Genomic DNA, 16,088 nt, shown 5'->3' with positions numbered 1-16,088 from the left:
ACTACCTATGTGTTTATAATGAGATAAGTATGAACCCAATGTTTTGCCTCGTTTGTAAGCAAAGCGACACTGTTGCCCCAAAAGTGACCTCAATTGATCATTGGCAAGCAAGATGTTCCAGTGTTTGTTAATGGTATTCCTAATCATGTTAATGTTTCTACCAAAAGTAGTGATGAATCGAAGGGGGGCCCCCAATCTGGTGTCCCGCTCTGTTTTGTATTCTAACAACTTATCCCTACTAATCTGGTTGACCCGGCATCTGGCTAAATTGACATCCTTGTTATCATAACCCCTGCTGGTAAATCTCTGACACAAATCCATGCAAGCTAAATCATATTCTGCCCCATTTGAACTGAGGCGCTTGATACGCATGAATTGTGACACCGGAATACTCCTGATAGTGTGGCGTGGATGCATGCTGGTAGCATGTAACAAAGTAATGTATTGTGGGTATTTACGGAAAACCTTGGTTGATAATGTAAGGTCCTGATTCTTGGTGACTGTAACATCCAAAAAATTGATGGTATTCTGATCATATGATAGGGAGAATTCCAGTCCCCATATATTACTGTTAAGGTATTCAACAAATTCACGTAAATAACCCAAATCAGCACGCCACACTAACCAGCAGTCATCCAGATAACTTCGCCAGATGTCCATTTCAACCTGATAAATATTGTGTGAATTGTCATAAATCATGTGCTCCTCAAAATAAGCCATGAAAAGGTCAGCATAAATGGGAGCGAAGGACGCTCCCCATTGCTGTACCTTGCAATTGCCAATAACACTGGCCTTGAAAGTAAAACACATTTTTATTGAGTACATGTTCTGACAAACAAATGAGTAGAGTGTTAAATCCCGGTGTGTACAAATTTGCCCTGTTCAGCCAATATTGAAGAGATTGTAGGCCTGCCCAATGTGGAATACTGGTATATAAAGCTTTGACGTCCAAAGTACACATATACCAACCTGGTTCTAACTGGGTATCCTGGATAATCTGTAGGAATTGGGTTGTGTCCTGCAACCTGGCCCTGACCAAGCCCAACAGAGGTTTAAGGTATTTGGTGAGAAAGGCTGATAGAGGTTCCGTTAGTGATCCTATTCCGGAGACAATAGGTCTACCAGGAGGTTTGATTAGTGATTTGTGAATTTTCGGCAAAAGATATAGAATCTGTTTGCAGGGTTCTGATACAGTTAGGGACAGTTCATATACATCGGATGATTTTAGGTTTGGTAGATCTGTGTTTCAACCACCTATGAATAAATATGTCTCGATTTTCATGGAATCTGTATTCAGGGACCTTCATTTTGAAAATCATGGTCACATTATGTTACAAAATAATCTTACTACATGTGATAAGTTGGCATTGGATCAACTACGTAATAACAAAGACATAGCGGTTCTCCCAGCTGATAAGGGAGGTGCTGTGGTGGTACTTAATTCAGATGATTATATACAGGAGGGGTTGTCACAACTATCAGATAAAACTTGCTACATGCATATGTCCATAGATCCAACTCCGCATTTCAAAGAGGAAACTGACTCTTTTCTAAATCTTGCTTTTGAGGAGGGGATTATTACTAAAAAATGTCTTTCATCCCTAACTGTATCAGAACCCTGCAAACAGATTCTATATCTTTTGCCGAAAATTCACAAATCACTAATCAAACCTCCTGGTAGACCTATTGTCTCCGGAATAGGATCACTAACGGAACCTCTATCAGCCTTTCTCACCAAATACCTTAAACCTCTGTTGGGCTTGGTCAGGGCCAGGTTGCAGGACACAACCCAATTCCTACAGATTATCCAGGATACCCAGTTAGAACCAGGGTGGTATATGTGTACTTTGGACGTCAAGGCTTTATATACCAGTATTTAACATTGGGCAGGCCTACAATCTCTTCAATATTGGCTGAATGGGGCAAATTTGTACACACCGGGATTTAACACTCTACTCATTTGTTTGTCAGAACATGTACTCAATAAAAATGTGTTTTACTTTCAAGGCCAGTGTTATTGGCAATTGCAAGGTACAGCAATGGGAGCGTCCTTCGCTCCCATTTATGCTGACCTTTTCATGGCTTATTTTGAGGAGCACATGATTTATGACAATTCACACAATATTTATCAGGTTGAAATGGACATCTGACGACGTTATCTGGATGACTGCTGGTTAGTGTGGCGTGCTGATTTGGGTTATTTACGTGAATTTGTCGAATACCTTAACAGTAATATATGGGGACTGGAATTCTCCCTATCATATGATCAGAATACCATCAATTTTTTGGATGTTACAGTCACCAAGAATCAGGACCTTACATTATCAACCAAGGTTTTCCGTAAATACCCACAATACAATACTTTGTTACATGCTACCAGCATGCATCCACGCCACACTATCAGGAGTATTCCGGTGTCACAATTCATGCGTATCAAGCGCCTCAGTTCAAATGGGGCAGAATATGATTTAGCTTGCATGGATTTGTGTCAGAGATTTACCAGCAGGGGTTATGATAACAAGGATGTCAATTTAGCCAGATACCGGGTCAACCAGATTAGTAGGGATAAGTTGTTAGAATACAAAACAGAGCGGGACACCAGATTGGGGGCCCCCCTTCGATTCATCACTACTTTTGGTAGAAACATTAACATGATTAAGAATATCATTAACAAACACTGGAACATCTTGCTTGCCAATGATCAATTGAGGTCACTTTTGGGGCAACAGTGTCGCTTTGCTTACAAACGAGGCAAAACATTGGGTTCATACTTATCTCATTATAAACACATAGGTAGTGGGGGGGGGCACTCAGAAACAACTTACATTACATGGAGTGGAGTTAGTGGGTTCCTTTCCCTGTGGTCATTGCGGGTCATGCTCACTGATGAATAAATCTAAGGAATTTTCCAGTCGCAATACCAGTCAAGTATTTAACATCAAAATATTTGGTAATTGTGGTAGTGATTGGGTTGTGTACCTTGCCAACTGTTACTGTGGGGCGTTTTATGTTGGCCAAACGTCCAGGCCCCTCAGATCTAGAATCAATGAACATCGCAGTGATATTAGAAATCATAAAACTACTAATGCCCTGTACCAACATACTCTCAAACATCCACAAGCCAAATTCACTTTTATGATTATTGATCGTATCATGGGCGATCGTAGTCATAAACAGGGTTGGCATGGTCTTTTGGATCATAAAGAGAAATAATGGATTGTCACCCTTGGGGGCCTTTTTTCTCCTGGCCTCAGTGACCATCTGTAGTGATTCACTATGTGGAGTCTTTCTGTCTTTAAGCATTGACGGATAGTTATTGTCTAGCCTTAGGTTTCATACATCTGTGGTTCATTACCTTTGGTGCATTTTTACTATATATTTTTTGGGGGGCATTCATCATTTTTCATGATGTAAATACTATATGTATGATAGTTATGTCTACTATCTTATCATTTATCTATTTGTCCAGATCATTCCCCCATTTATTATTAGAATCATTTAATATGTAATTCACCATTATGTATTACAATAGGGTTTATTATTGTTTATCATTGTTAATGGTTTATATTCATGTTTTTTTTCTTTTGCATTTGTTTACATTGTCTATTTTTGTATTCAAGTGTTACACTTGTTCACTTTTCAAGCTTTTTTGAATGCTCAAGGCTTCATGGCATTTTTTGCATTTCACTTTATCAGTTTTTCATTAATATTCATGACTTCTGTTTGCCTATTGGATTATACTATGTATATATTACATATGATAACAGGGCATTATATGTTTGTCCTACACTGAAGAAGGCAATTCTTGCCGAAACCGGTCTGAATATTTTTTTGAAATAAGGGACTTATTTATTCTAACATCCGTGTCTGCTTTTGCTGGCCAATTTTTGTTTTTGCTGATATGGTTTTGGCCGTGCACTCCCCCGTGCATAGGACTTTGTTTGGATTGGTCTAGTCCCTTTAGGCCAGGGAGTAACAACTTCTGGATCAGCAGAAGGATTCTTACACAGCTATGTATGGGTGTCTTGAACCCAGTAAAATCCATCTGGTTTCCTAGGGGCAGGGGAAGTGAGTCAGGATTCATGAAGGCATCCTGGAAAACATCCTCTACCACTTCCAAAATGGAAGGGATAGCTAAAGGCTTGTGCTCAGGGAGGACCAAGAGCTCCCTAACTCTCTTCTTGGCCTGGGTGTAATCTTGTACTTCCCACTAAAAATGCAGTTGCATAATATGCAGAGTCTCCCCAAAAGTTTGATCCTCTAGAGGTAAAGCCAAGGGAAGGTTCTCCTCCGAATCTGTTTACCCAAAGGATGTGTAAGTGGGTCCTTCCTCTGAGCCAGAGTTCTCCAAGTCTGATTCTTCCTCAGATAGGAATGGTTCATGGTCAAGATCAGTATAGACATCCCTTTTTCTTTTTCCTGGGGTAGCTTAACCTGTGGTCTGTCTGGCTCTTACAATGTTAGTTAAGTCTTCAGCCAGCTTAATCAAATCCTGTTGAGATCCTGGTAACTGGGAGCCTGTAGGGCTAGGCAGAGCCCCCGCCACACTGCCTTTCTTTGGGGTGGGTTTGGCCTTAGGCCTATGTGCGTCCAATGCCCTGGTGCCTGACTCTCTGTGAAAATACACCAGTGTAGGCCTAGGCCTCGATGTGTTGCTGGTTAATGAGCACTCACTGGAAGCCATGGCCTGCTGAGTGACCTTGGACCCAACAGATGAGCTGAAGACAGTAGCCATGGAAGTTGAACGAACTGAAGGCATGTCAGGCTCCAAATGGGTCTCAACAGAGGCCTGGGTCGCTGTTTCAAATGTTAAAGGGGGGCTGCAAATGCACCTCACCTTCTTCAGCAATTATCAGTCTAGCAGGAGAGTCAGCTGGGGAGTGACTGCTGTCAGATGACTTTGGCTTAAGTTTCTTCTCTTTTTTGTGCTTATGCACCTCAAGCTCAGGATGACCAGTAGACGCCATCAGACACAGTTCAACTGATTCTTGTCTTAGAAAAAGCTATTTATTAGACCCCAAGACTAAGCATTCTAGCATTAAACCTAGCACAAAACGACAATTAAGAGACGTCATAAGCTGGGCCTAGGCATGTAGCACAAAGAGTAAGAAAGTCTCTGTGTGGGATTTGTTTACCACAGCGGAGACAATTATTTACTTTATCTGACATGAGTTAAGTGAAAAAGAAGAGAGTTCCCTAACAGGGTACTTATCTTTCTGACGACAACTTCCCTCTGATGCGGACCAACCCACACACTTGAATACTGCTTTGGGCTCTGGTGGCAAGAAAAGACTGAAGTGATGACGTTGGCTAACTCCCTTTACACCTGAGCGTACTGATGCTGGTAAGGGCACCTGCCAGCCTGGGAGGTGAAAACAGTTTTCTATGGTAGTCACTCCAGCCAAGGGCTTTCACAGCAGGAAATCCCAAACAGTCAGAACTGCAACAGTGAAACAAAGAACATCTCTCTAATCCTCTTTTTAGATTGTAGGTATTCCTGTGCCTCCCACTGGAATTGTTCCCTCATAGCATGGGGTGTTTCCCCAAAAATAATGTCCTCAGAAGGTGAAGCTGACAGCAGATTCTTTTTAGAATCTGAATCTTCAAAAGTATGAACACGTCCCAACTCAAAGACAGACTCTTCCTGGTCAGAATCTTCATCTGAATCAGGAGGTTCACAGAAAACATCAGAGGTAGGATCCCTCTTCCTTTATCCCGGAGAAGACTCCAAAGGAGGTTGCCTAGCTCTAACTAAGGAGATAAGGTCTTCAGCTAGCCTGACCAGGTCTTGCTGATATCCTAGTGCTTTGGAGCCAGCAGGCCTAGTTATAGGGCTTGAGATAGAGCCCTTCTTAGAGGTAGCTTTGGCCTTGGGCCTAGGAACATCTGCAATTCTGACGCCATTCTCTTTGTAAGGCAGAACTGATGCAAGCTGACACCTCAAAGGAAAGTCACTGGTAAAAGATCGCTTGCCAGAAGCAGAGTTCTTATGAGCGGCTCTGGACCAGAACAATGAACTGAAAGTCAAAGCCTGCGCAAAAGTTGAGGGATCCAAAAGCATTTCGGACTCTATATGGATCTTGACAAAGGCCTGCAGCACCACCTCAGGCACAGAAGGGGGCCGCAAAAGCACCTCACCTTCCTCTGTGATAACGAGCCTCGGGGGACTGGCAGATGGTGAATGGTTACATCAGAGGCCCTAAGCTTGGGTCTTTTTGCCTTGTCCTTCCTACACTTAGGGAGCTCAACATTGGGATGACTGGCAGATGCCATCAAATGATGCAAGAAAGATGGCAGACTAAGATACCTAGCTAAGATTTCGGTCCTATGCCTGATAGTCCTAGAATTGAAACGGGCGCAAAAATGACAACTAAGGATCTGGGTCTAGACAGGTGACACACAATGTATGAAAGTCTCGGTGTGGGATATGCTTATTACAACAAACTTATCTGACAAGAGTTAAAGCAAGAAAAAGAGTTCCGCAATGGGGTACTTAGCTTTCGAAGACTTCTCTCTGGTGTTGACCGACACTTGCACTGAAACACTGCTTCGGGCTCCGACAGCAAGAAATGACTGATGTCATGGCATTGGCTGGCTCTCTTTATACCCAAGTGTACTGGTGTCAAGGTAGGGTGTCTGCCAGCCTTAGGAAGAGGGGGATTTTTACTCTGGTAGTTGGACTGGCCAATGGTATCCACAGCAGGAAATCCCACAAGTCAGGACTGTAACAGTGAAACACAAAGAACATCAACTGTTCCTACTCTTGACTCTGTCGACTCTGGTTTGTCTAGTGACTTTAAAAGTTCTAATATTTTTTACAACAGTCTGTCTCAGAGTATTCCTTAAGCAGGTGTGTATTTTGTTCCCAAGCTTCAGTTCCAACATTATTCCAGTGACCAAGTGTGGTCGATTGGCCAGTGGGCCTGTTTCAGAAGCTGTTACAGAGTTATGGAGACAGTTAAGTGACTTTGAAAATCCTTGCTAATAACACATTTTCTAATACTTTGCAAATGTAAAGATACATACTGTATGTATGTACTAACCATATGCTTCTGCAGGATCAATCCCAAGTGCTGAATACATAATTCATCAGTTATGCACCACTGCACTTCGTAATTTCGAAAAAGGGATTTTTGTCTTAAAGGGGGGAATGTGATAAGTGTCACAGGGTCCTCAATTTCTTTACCAGCCCTAGACATAAGTTAATATTAGCATGGGGGAGGCAAAGGTGGGTCCATTAGACCTGGTGGATGAGGAGAAGAACAGCAAGCAGCTTATTGTCAACTGTGGGAAGCCAAAAAGAAGCCAAAAATAATTCAAGATTTTGGACAAGTATATGATACAGAAAACAAGAAACTATATTAAACAAGTAATGGATGGAAAAATGATAATTACTAAAATATACACATACATATAAACAGAAATGCACACACAAGCTCTAATATGCATCTTGCTGGTAGGGAGGGGTCCGTTAGTACTCCCTTCTAAGAGTTGACTGTGTGTGTGTGTGTGTGTGTGTGTGTGTGTGTGTGTGTGTGTGTGTGTGTGTGTGTGTGTGTGTGTGTATTAGTGCCCCCTAACAACTGCTGTGGAACATGTGGAGTGGTTTTGGGCATTCAGAAGGAGAATCCGCACATACTCTGAATGGACGAAGCCAAGTCTGACTTTAAGTCAAAAGGCAAGCCCACCACCAGAAGACAGACAGACATAGGTGGAGTCATGCAGATCAGAGCCTGGGTTGGATAGACACACAGGGTTGAAGACTACTGAGAGACACAGAACATTTGTGTCTTGTGAAGATGGTTTGATGCATGGGACTCGGGTAATTTCACCGTGGCTAGAATTCATGGAACTGTGAGTGAATAGAGAAAGATCCTGTGGAAAATTGCACAACAGGGTGTAACTCATACCTGTGGATATAATGAAGTGGTTGCACTATTTCGGCCTCCATATGGCTGGAGTACTTGACTTGGGGAACTGCAAGTTATTTGACAAAACTGAGCTGTGAGTTAAATGAACCAGCTATTCTATATAGTAACCCTGTTATCTATTCTATATAGGAAGCCTGTTATCAACACTTTAGTACTTAAGTCAGGTGCCACGAGATATGCTGACTTGAGAGAATGTTAGACATACAATTACATTTACAATTAAATATCAATAAATACATTTGATATATAGTATGTGTGTATATATATATATATATATATATATATATATATATATATATATATATATATATATATACACACACACACACACACACACACGTATAAAAACAAAAGCAAAATGAAAAGGCTATATGAAGATGATGTCAAAATTATGACCTAGAACAAATATGAGGTAAAGCATTAAGTAAAAATGACAAAACTAATTACTCTAACAGAATAAGCTCTGGAATTTTCCGGGTAAGGTTGCCAGTGAACAGCAAGATCAAATGTACGGTTGAAACTGAGCGGTAATATAAAGAAAAGAGGACATGAAGGCAGGCAGAAATGATGGAACATGCTTGTGAAGTGCAAAGCGACAGCTGGATTCAGAAAAGAAAAAAGAGAAACACCATGTATAAAGGGAACGAGGGGGGTTATCAATGTATGAAGATTATAAAGAAAATGATGTGATAATTGCTCTGAATGCTATGTTCAGGGAACATCTGGATAAGAGTATGTAAAGCAGTGCACTATAATAAAAATGATGAAAATGCAAGAAGTATAGATGGCGTGCAAAAGAAAACAAATGTATATAGCACTTTATACAAACTTTGTTGTTGCTGTTTGCTTACACAGATGTGTTTTGAAAAAAGCTGATGAATAACAGCAAAGGGTTGTGTAGGTGAAATTGTATTTAAATTCAATGCATTTTTTAATCTGCAACAAGCCCATGGGTTTCCTCTAATGGAGAGGTTTTTTTTATATCTACAAGAGATATTTCTGGTTTTAGAAAGAGTCTAAAAGTGTTTGCTGCATGATAGATCGTCTTTTCTTAAGCACCATGGGATCTTTAACATCAACTTAAGCTATCACCAACTAACCCAGTTTTTAATCTCTTATCACATAAACCACCTCAGGAATTCAGCAACCCTCTAATGCAGAAATGCATATTCAGTGCTGAACAGGAATTCATGTACCTGAAGTGGGGAAAAGCCCACAGCCTCCTGATATTCAACATCAAAGACAAGCGTGAAACTGCTAAGCCACAAACACTACTGATGTAAACAAAATAATGTGATGCACGTTTCTTAGCTATTTTAGTGTAATGGACAAAAATGTGACTTTAACTTTACTGACAGTCTTCGGCTGTCTGGAAAAAGGAACGGGGACTGAGCCAGTGGGCAGTGGCTGAAATGTATGAGTATTAGAGACATTTTCAATAGTAATTAAACTATATCTATTTTTGCTGTGCACTTTTCAAGTATTTGACATTTACTGTCACAATTCATTAATACCATTGTTACTTTTTTACTTGCTGGATAATATTTTGAGAATGCAATGGTTTATTTTTAGATAAATGTCCACAGTCATACATACTACGTGAAGTATTGCTGACTGACTGATCTTTGATCCATGACAGGTTGACATTTTCACAAGGTAAAATATTAATAATTAAATACAACCTCTCTTTCTCAACAACATACTCAAGCTATTTTGTAATAAGATCTGACACAATCAAGATGAATAACCTGCACTTGCATTTTATTTCAGATGCCCCACTGAAAATAGGAGGTAAGGACATTCATGTCTCAAAGCATAATAATCAGTAAACAGTAGTTTACTACAAAAAGTTTACAAAAGATAATAATACATGCTAAACAATAAAAAAGTACCTGATAAATACAGGCAACGAAAGCCACAAGAAAGGCTATTATATTTCCTATTCCTTCATGGTCATCCTTGCAAAAAGAAAAAAAAAAACAGCCCAGAGTTAGAAGTGTGAACATGCAATCCTCCTTTCATAAAAGGACATGTTAGCTTGTCGCAATGCAGGCACTACTAGCAGAAATTACAGCACATGCTAAATAGAAATCAGAATACCATTTTTTCAATAAAAAAACAAAAATGCCTACAGCATCATGCTGTCATAGAAACAATTTTTGATGTTAGAAAAGAGTCATTTGATGCAACAAATCTGTCCATTTGTTACTGTCTGGACAATTTGCACAATTTAGCTATTTTTTTAATCTACTCAGCACAAAAACTGCCTCAGGTTTGCCTCAGACATTACTGAATTCTGTCACTGTATTTAACACTACATGCACTTCAGAAAGTGCTGCTTATTTGTCAGGCAAGTGGACTGGACACAAAACCAGTTGTAATGAGATATAAGAAGAAGTCATACACTTACCATAACGTTCCATCTTTATTGTTGATCTCCATTTATCCTTGACCTTTGGGACACTGTTGTGATCCTCAGAACCGGCTCAGCTGTTACATAGCTCACGCAAGCCAAAAACTCTCGAGCTAACAATATCCCTCTCCAGATTACCTCAGATTGAGTTTGCAGCTACACAGGAAGACAGAAGAATATGTATACAGAATTGAAGAGACTATATCCAAGGTCAAACCTGATAAAGTTACCAGGACAAGCGTCCAATCCTCCAAAAAGTCACAGGAGGGGGAAGGAGAGTGGGATGCCAAGGATAAATGAAGATCGACAACACAGATGTAACATTATGGTAAGTACATAACTTCTTAATCTGATGTTGTCAATCTTCATTTATCCTTGACCTTTGGGACAGAGTCCCCACAGCTACTTTAGATCTTGGATGGCCTTATGGAAGGACACTCCTGAGAACAAGAGAGCCAAACGATGCTCTTCCCCTAGAGACCAGATCCAATTTGTAATGAGTGATAAAGTTATGCGGAGTAGCCCAAGTTGCTGCTGTGCATATTTCATCCATGGAAGACTTACAATGGAAAACAGCAGACGTGGCTATTGCCCTAGTAGAATGAGCTTTCACTGGTGCTGGTAAATGGAGATTCTTTTATTGTATATGAAAGTAATATAGTGTTTTAACCACCTTGAAAAGGTGACGTTTGAAACAGATTTCTCCAGAGATGGACCGGAAAAGGAGACAAATAACTGGTCCAATTTTCTAAATTCTTTAGTTCTGTTGAGACAGAAGCATAATTGTCTGTGAACATCCAGCAAATATAAGCAATATTCACCTTTGCAGGAAAAATTTGGAAAGAAAACAGGAAAGTCAATGGTTTGATTAATATTAGTTTCTGAGATCACCTTAGGAAGAAAAGAAGGGCTGGTTCTTAGTGAAACCCTATCCTTATGAAAAATAAAATATGGGGGTTTTGAAGATAGTGCTTGAATTTCAAAAATTCTTCTGGCAGAGGTAATGGCTATCATAAAAATGGTCTTACATGAAAGAAACTAAGTGACAGGTAGCCACCAGTTCAAAGGGGGAAAGGACCAAACACTGCAGGACCATAGTCAGATCCCAAGGAGCTAGAGGGTCTTTATACAGTGGTTCCTTTCATTAACACTTTACACAATCTATGGGAAATTAGCAAATGGTCTTCCAAGCTATCTGCCTGGCGACTAACAGAGTTGGAGGAGCCAAGCTATAAGCTTGAGGTTCTGAAGACTGGAGTGCACCAGTCCCTGTGGATGACACAGAAGATCCAGAAATGTGTCCAGAATCCATGCACGGTGAATTAGATGAGGCCACAGAAATAGGAACCAGACTTTCCGAGGCAAAAGTGCACAATGAGGATCGTCTTGCTTCTCAACCTGCTGGCTTTCTTTAAGAAGAGAGGGATCAGTGGGAAGGGGGAAGGCACAGAGTAGTCCTAAGGGCCACTTGTGAAGGACAGCGTTTCATGGGGCCTCTCCCTAAGGGGGGGATTAGGGCAAAGTAGCTACTGCACTTGTTGTTCAGGATGATGCAAATATGTCACAACAAGGCTGGCACCAGCAATGGAAAATCTCCTTCACCACACCGGGATTGAGAGATCACTCATGAGGCAGGAGAATGCATCTACTCAGTTTGTCTACTATCATGTTCGAGCTCCCCAGGATGTGTGTTACTATTAGAAAGTGGTTAGAGGATATCACCCATTGCCAAGCTCTGAGAGCTTCTTGACACAGGGGGTAAGATTTGGATCTGCCCTGTCTGTTGATGTACCAGACTGCTGACCTCTCATCTGACTGAACTGCAATAGTTTCTAGTGGAAGGACAGACTGGTAGGCTTGCAATGCTAGGAGCACTGCCCTCAGTTCCAGAACATTGATATGCAGATTGCCTTCTATCGAGGACCGACTGCCTTGGACTGTTCTTCCAAGATAGTGCCTCCGCCCACCCCATATGGGAAGTGTCCATGGTCACTACGGCTTTTGGTTGAGGTGAAACAAAGGGAAGGCCTAAAATAATTTCCTTGAATTCCATCCACCAGGATAAATCCTTCTTGCAACACCTGGTGATTAAGATTAGATGCGTCACTGGATGGGTCAGGGTGAACCACTGGGAAGCTAAAAGCCACTGTAGCAGCCGCATGTGAAATCTTGCTAGTGGAACTAAGGTAATGTTCACTGCCATGAACCCTAAAGCTCAAAGAAGTAGAAGTGCAGGAGCGTTGTCTTTGGAGATAATGGCTTGTACTTGGGATTTTATCTTCTATAGCCTGTGAAGAGGAAAGGAAGCTACACAAGATATGGTATTCAGACGAGCTCCTATGAACTCTAGATCTTGAGTGGGACTTAGCTGAGATTTTGACTGATTCAATGTAATGTCCAGACAAGTGAACAGGTGCAGAACGAAGTCTGTTGCTTGAAGCAGTAGATGCCTGGTGGGAGCAGTGATGAGCCAGTCATCTAGATAAGGAAACACCTGGAATCTGTGCTGTCTCAAGTGGGCTGTTACTGTTGCCAGACACTTGGTGAAAACCCTGGGGGCTGTGCTGAGTCCAAAGGGCAGCACTCTGAACTGAAAATGGCTGGCCCCTAGCCAAAAGCAGAGGAATCTTCTGGAGCGTTTGTCCATCTTTATGTGGTAATATGTGTCCTGAAGGTCTATAAAGCACATCCAATTGTTTTCCTCTAGAAAGGGAAGTACAAACTGAACTGTGACCATCTGGAATTTTGCTTGCTGAACAGATTTGTTTAGAAGACTGAGATCTAAAGGTCCCCTGTCTTTGCACCAAAAAGAACCTTGAGGAAAATCTGGATCCTATCTGGTGTGGTGGGACTTCTTGGATGACTCTTTGTTCCAGCAGCTTTTGAATCTCTAACACTGCTTGATCCCTTGGATTGGGTGGAACACTGGGGAGTCTTCATTTTGATCCTGGAAACAGAGTGAAGGGAATATGGTAACCTCTGTCAATGATCCTCTGCACTCAAGTATCTGAAGCTATTTGCCACTAGGCTCTTGAGTGCAGAGAAAAATCTTCCCCCGATTTCTTCCAGAGGTAAGCAATTGGGCCCCTTTCAGGAGCACTGGTAGGATTATCCACAGAAAGAATCTCTGGAACCCTGATTTTGCAGGCCACTTCTACCGTGAGGTCTGTGTCTTCCTCTGCCCTAAGAGCTACCACCAACTGTGTCCTGAAAAGGCCTTTGGGATTTTTTGAACATCCTCCTACTTCTCTGATTCCCACAGTAGGATTGTTGGGGAGCAGAAAAACGTATGCCCACTGCAGATAGGGTCTTTCCATTTTTCTCGCACCTGGCTAGAATTTCTTTGACTTTGGGGCTGAATAAGGACATTCTTTCAAAAGGAGCATCAACGAAGGAAGACTTAAATGGCTCAACAAACAGAGAAGCACATCCAAGTGTGATGCCTTATGGTAATGCCTGAACTCGCAGCCCTGGTTGTCTCTTTGGCTGTATGCACAATGTGCCTCATGGACAAGTTGGAAATACAGCCAAAGGGACAACCAGGGCACCAGGATAAATCCTTCTTGCAACACCTGGATCCTAGCTGGGAGGTTGCTTTATCCTGGACCTCCTCAGACACTGCTCCTGGTAAGGTATCTGATAATTCCTTAATCAGATCCATCTGGAGCCCAGTGAAATGTGCCATAAAATTCAAAGACGTTAAAGCAAAGGTCAATGACCCACTTTCCGAATCTGTCCATCATCCTAGAATCTCGAGTAGGGGGTTGAACAGTAGAACTCCCATCAGCTAGTTCCTTTTTAGTGGCCACCACCACCACCATGGCATCTACTGCTCACCCCTCAGTCCAATGCTGCAGACAGTACTATATCTAGTCTCCGGAGAACTGGCACTACGGAGGCAGGAGCCTTCCAAGCCTGCTGTCCAATCAATTTAATAAGATCGTCAGTGGAAGGGGTCACCCACGAAGTAGATGGACAAGCACCAAAAGTCTGCAAGTACACCACCTCCTCAGAGGTAGGGTCTTTCGGCTTCCAGTTACCCCTCTCTTTCAGAATCTCTACGATGTCTCAGAGGAAGATGTCTTCCAGGGGTGACCGGGGGGAACCCTCCCCATCATCAAAGTCCATGTCTTCTGTGACATATTGCTCAGGGGAATCTAAGCGTTTCCTCCTACACGTCTTCTTCCTGGGTGGCTCCTCAGTGGGAATCCCTGAGAAGGACTCGGAAAAAGAGGGGCACTGTGCAGGGGTATCTTGAAACTTAACTGCTTGCTGTCTGGGCATGGAAGTTGGTGGCAGCTCTGGCGACATGGAGTCCTGGGATAAAACTCTGACACAGAAAGGGCCAGCTGAGAGCATGCAGAGGCCAATGCCTCTCCATTACCTGGAAGGCAGACCTCCCCGAAGAGGGATGGCAACCCAGAACAACAACCTCAGAACAGAGGTCACACCCCACCCCAAGAGACCTACCCTCAAAGCAGGAGCCTAGGTAGAGCCCATGCCAGCCGAGATTCTGAGAGTCAACGACTGCGCTGAATAAAAAACAGGAGCTGATCCAGTACCCACAGACCTGATAGCAAAGCTACGGCCCCGGGAGTCTGTTGGTTCTGAAGGAACCAAGGAAGTCAAGGCAGATCCTGGAACTAAAGAAGAAAAAGCTGTCGGCACCAGAGCAGATGGAACCAGAGGGATTGGAGTCGGTAGCTCTAAGCCCTCAGAGGAGGTTAGAGGAGGAAGATTTGGTGAAGTTGTGAAGAAACAGCTATTGCCAGCCCAGCAATCTGGAATTTGTAAATAATTACATGTCATTTGTGAATATCAACATGATTCATATAAGATGCTTGTGTTACAAATGTATTAAAACTCTATGTCATGCATATATCAAAGTAGGTTTTTACAGACATGTGTTGAAAAGATATTTTATAAAGTGCTTGTGCATAAAATGTAACCACAGCATGCCTGACTGAACAAAACAGAAATGTACATATACTCTTGTAACTGTTTAAATGTATATATTTTAACAATGGAAACTGGAATACAGGAGGTTAACTTCAGAAAAATAGCTGAAATTAAATTACTTTATGGCAGCCAGAGACAAAATGTCTATAGTAGGGAGTTCTCTGTATTGTCTTTAAGGTGAAATAATTACTAGTTTTGAATGTGAAGGAAGGTAACTGTTTTATGACTTCCAGCATCTGCCAAAGATCTGAGGTCTATGTAATTTCAAAGGTAGATGCTAAATATTGCTAGCTTCCAGCAGTGGGGATTTCACCTGGGATAGAGTCAGATGCCAATAAATTATGTCATTCTGCAAGCTATTTGAGCAGTAACATTTGAAATATTAATTTGAGAACTCTCTCAGAGAGACAGAGCAATCTCTATTCTGTCTTGGACCCGACAACATCAACTAGAAGATCCATTCCCCACATCTGCCTTGCTCTTAAGTAAGTTAACTAGGGTATAGTAATTCTGTTATATTCAGTCAGGAATACAGTGAAGCATAGTTTAGATGCTTTCCTTTATTTAATTGAGACTATCCTGCAATGTTGTTTCAAATATTTCCTGTGGGTTTGAACTCTGATGTCACTGTGAATATATGCTGAGTATATTCTTGCTCTTTTATTATTTATTATTAAATATATTTAAACCTTTCATTGTGGCTGATCTTTGTGAGACGTATTTAAGTTTTGAGGGAACGTGCATATTTATTTGGTGACACTGTGAGCCACTCCTAATAGCCTTTC

At 41.7% G+C, this 16,088-nt stretch overlaps 1 protein-coding gene across 1 annotated transcript in view; it reads right to left on the bottom strand.

The window, feature by feature from the left end:
- SEC22C (SEC22 homolog C, vesicle trafficking protein) overlaps positions 1–16,088 on the bottom strand; it is a 717,172-nt gene that overhangs the window by 94,017 nt on the left and 607,067 nt on the right. The window contains exon 7 of the mRNA XM_044066059.1: positions 9,824–9,889. Within this exon, the coding sequence (XP_043921994.1) occupies positions 9,824–9,889 (66 nt within the window). The remainder of the gene's footprint in view (positions 1–9,823; positions 9,890–16,088) is intronic.

This window comes from Protopterus annectens, chromosome 3.part0, assembly GCF_019279795.1.
Source record: "Protopterus annectens isolate FY-2018-M chromosome 3.part0, PAN1.0, whole genome shotgun sequence".
In the NCBI taxonomy this organism is placed as follows: Eukaryota; Metazoa; Chordata; order Ceratodontiformes; family Protopteridae; genus Protopterus; species Protopterus annectens.
The sequence above is the reverse complement of the archived record's forward strand: the minus strand, read 5'-3'. Positions and strand labels throughout refer to the sequence as shown.